We start from the raw sequence: 2212 nt of genomic DNA, 5'->3' as shown, positions 1-2212 counted from the left end.
AATATAAGGATTATTAATACATGAATACACATGGTGAAAAACAGAATAGCGCTTAATACACCAAATCAATCCACAGATAAGAAGCAATCCCAATATAATTAATCTTAATATTATTAATGCACACTACTCAATACTATCCTTATGCGCTGTCAAACGATCCCAAAGAAACTCTGGGCAACGCCAACCACCTCAAATATTAGGTTAAATGAAGCATAAGTTGAGAACGAGGCAACAACTAGGCTGTTCACGGGTCGACTCAATCGATTATTGATCAAAACCAAAACTAAATATAATATATATATTTATCGTTTGAGTTCGGTTGTTAACCATATATGAAAATAAAAGGAATAATTCATTCAAAAGAAAAAAAAAAAGACAACAATTCATCATAAAGAAAAACTAAAATCCTAAAGAGTTGTTTGGTGTGAAGTATAAAATATAATAATTTCAGAATAAAATATAAAATTATTTTATCATGCGTTTGGTTGGAGGCATTAGATAGTCCTGAAATTATTTATCCCACTATTTATACCCATATGAGATAAGTTATCCATATCTATGTTGGAATAACTATCCTGAATTAATTAATTCCAAAATAACTTATTCCCAACTAAATAACCCGTAAAACTACCACATAAAACAGCAACATTACATAAATCTAATAAAAAATACTTAAAAGTTCAATTTATTTAATTGATTTAATTTGATTTTTACCTAAAAGGTGAACACACCTAGCAGCAGCTGCACCTGACACTTGTCGTCAACATTTGACAGCGAAATCCAATTTTTCTTGGGGAAAAGGTTCAAAATAGCTTTCGTGGTTGGCAAAATAACAATGCTTTCGCCGTTGCAAAAATACGAATTTGCAATTATTTGCCATGCCAACTCAGGTAACAAAATCATTATAAAACAAAACGCTATAACAAAAAGGTTCAAAATTAACCCTATGATATGCAAAATTGTCTACAGTTGCCTATTTACAACATGTAATGGACGCGCTGAAACATATTCATGCAGCAAAAGAGTTTCACTTTTGTAAGAAACACGTAGGCAGACCTTCATTCATGCAGCAAAAGAGTGTCACTTTTGTAAGAACACGTATGCAGACCTTCATCAGGCTTCATGCAAGAACACAAGAACTTCCATGCCACTTGATATGTCATCAGTTGCATGTCTAGAAGCTGAATTAGAAGATACATCTGGTTGTTAATTTTACACGTGAAAACAGGCAAAAGCCAAAAATTTCTATCAGGTAATACAGGTTTCTATGACGTGTATCAAGAGCAGAGGAGAATTGAAGGTATGACGACTTTATTGAATGCCAAATTATGTGGATAGTAGATGCAGTCCGAACCAGTACAGGCACTAAGCAATAGACAGGTGGAAGGGTTACTACTGGGAATTTCCATATCGGGATTTATAATTTCTTCCCCTTCTATAAGCCTCTCTACTGCATCTGAAGGAAGGCCAACTAATTCCAGCGTCTTCTCCCAGACTTCGTAAGAAGTTTCAACATTATGGGCTTCTTCAGAAGCATTTGTGGGACGACAATCGTGGGAAATGTATGCACACACTGGCCAATCATCTGCTTTCAGCATTTCACAGTACTCGGAAATTTGAGGATCTGTAGCTGCAAACAAGGTACTGCGAGAGCCTGCAGCAACCAACCAATTTAAGTAATATGCATGGAGATCATTAGATAAATAATTAGACTGCACATACCAAATAACCAAGCGACTGAATAAAAGAAGGTGCCACTAGAACTTTCCCCTGGACCAACATCATAGGGATGCAGCAGCAAACAAGAATGCACACATAGCTCGGTCTTTCTCTCTCCTCCCATTTGATCTTTCTTGATGAGATGCACTCCTGCCCTTCCCCCTCTTATACTACCTGTTTATTTGACTAATATAAACTTGCATGATCCTTCAAGCTTCTTTATATGCTTTTGTTTACACATATTTCCTTTTGGTCAAATTATTCTTGTTTGAGTTTGTAGTCTCATTTACCTTCTCTAAATGTATCAGTTCACCACTGCAGAAAATTATCAAAAGAAGTTGTTACATTCTAGTTTCTGGAATATTATGCTGCCGCACTAGGCGTACAAGGATGGATAGCAGGTTTTCTGCATCGTCTTGTCTAGTGGTCATTCTTCCACATGGCTACCCAATTGGTGATGAGTGACAACCAAGATGAGATGCCCAGAATGATC

General features: G+C 36.0%; 1 protein-coding gene across 1 annotated transcript; it reads right to left on the bottom strand.

Moving 5' to 3' along the window:
* Positions 1 to 1031: 1031 nt before the first annotated feature.
* Positions 1032 to 2212, bottom strand: LOC124895156. Its single transcript, XM_047405603.1, has 2 exons — positions 1723 to 2212; positions 1032 to 1654 (listed from the first exon to the last, which is right to left on the bottom strand). The coding sequence occupies exons 1-2, from the start codon at positions 1841 to 1843 to the stop codon at positions 1278 to 1280; spliced, it is 498 nt and encodes a 165-aa protein (XP_047261559.1). The 5' UTR covers positions 1844 to 2212; the 3' UTR covers positions 1032 to 1277.

This window comes from Capsicum annuum, unplaced genomic scaffold, assembly GCF_002878395.1.
Source record: "Capsicum annuum cultivar UCD-10X-F1 unplaced genomic scaffold, UCD10Xv1.1 ctg80254, whole genome shotgun sequence".
Taxonomy (NCBI): Eukaryota; Viridiplantae; Streptophyta; class Magnoliopsida; order Solanales; family Solanaceae; genus Capsicum; species Capsicum annuum.
Note: the sequence above shows the minus strand (reverse complement) of the source record. Positions and strands in the feature narration are given on the sequence as shown.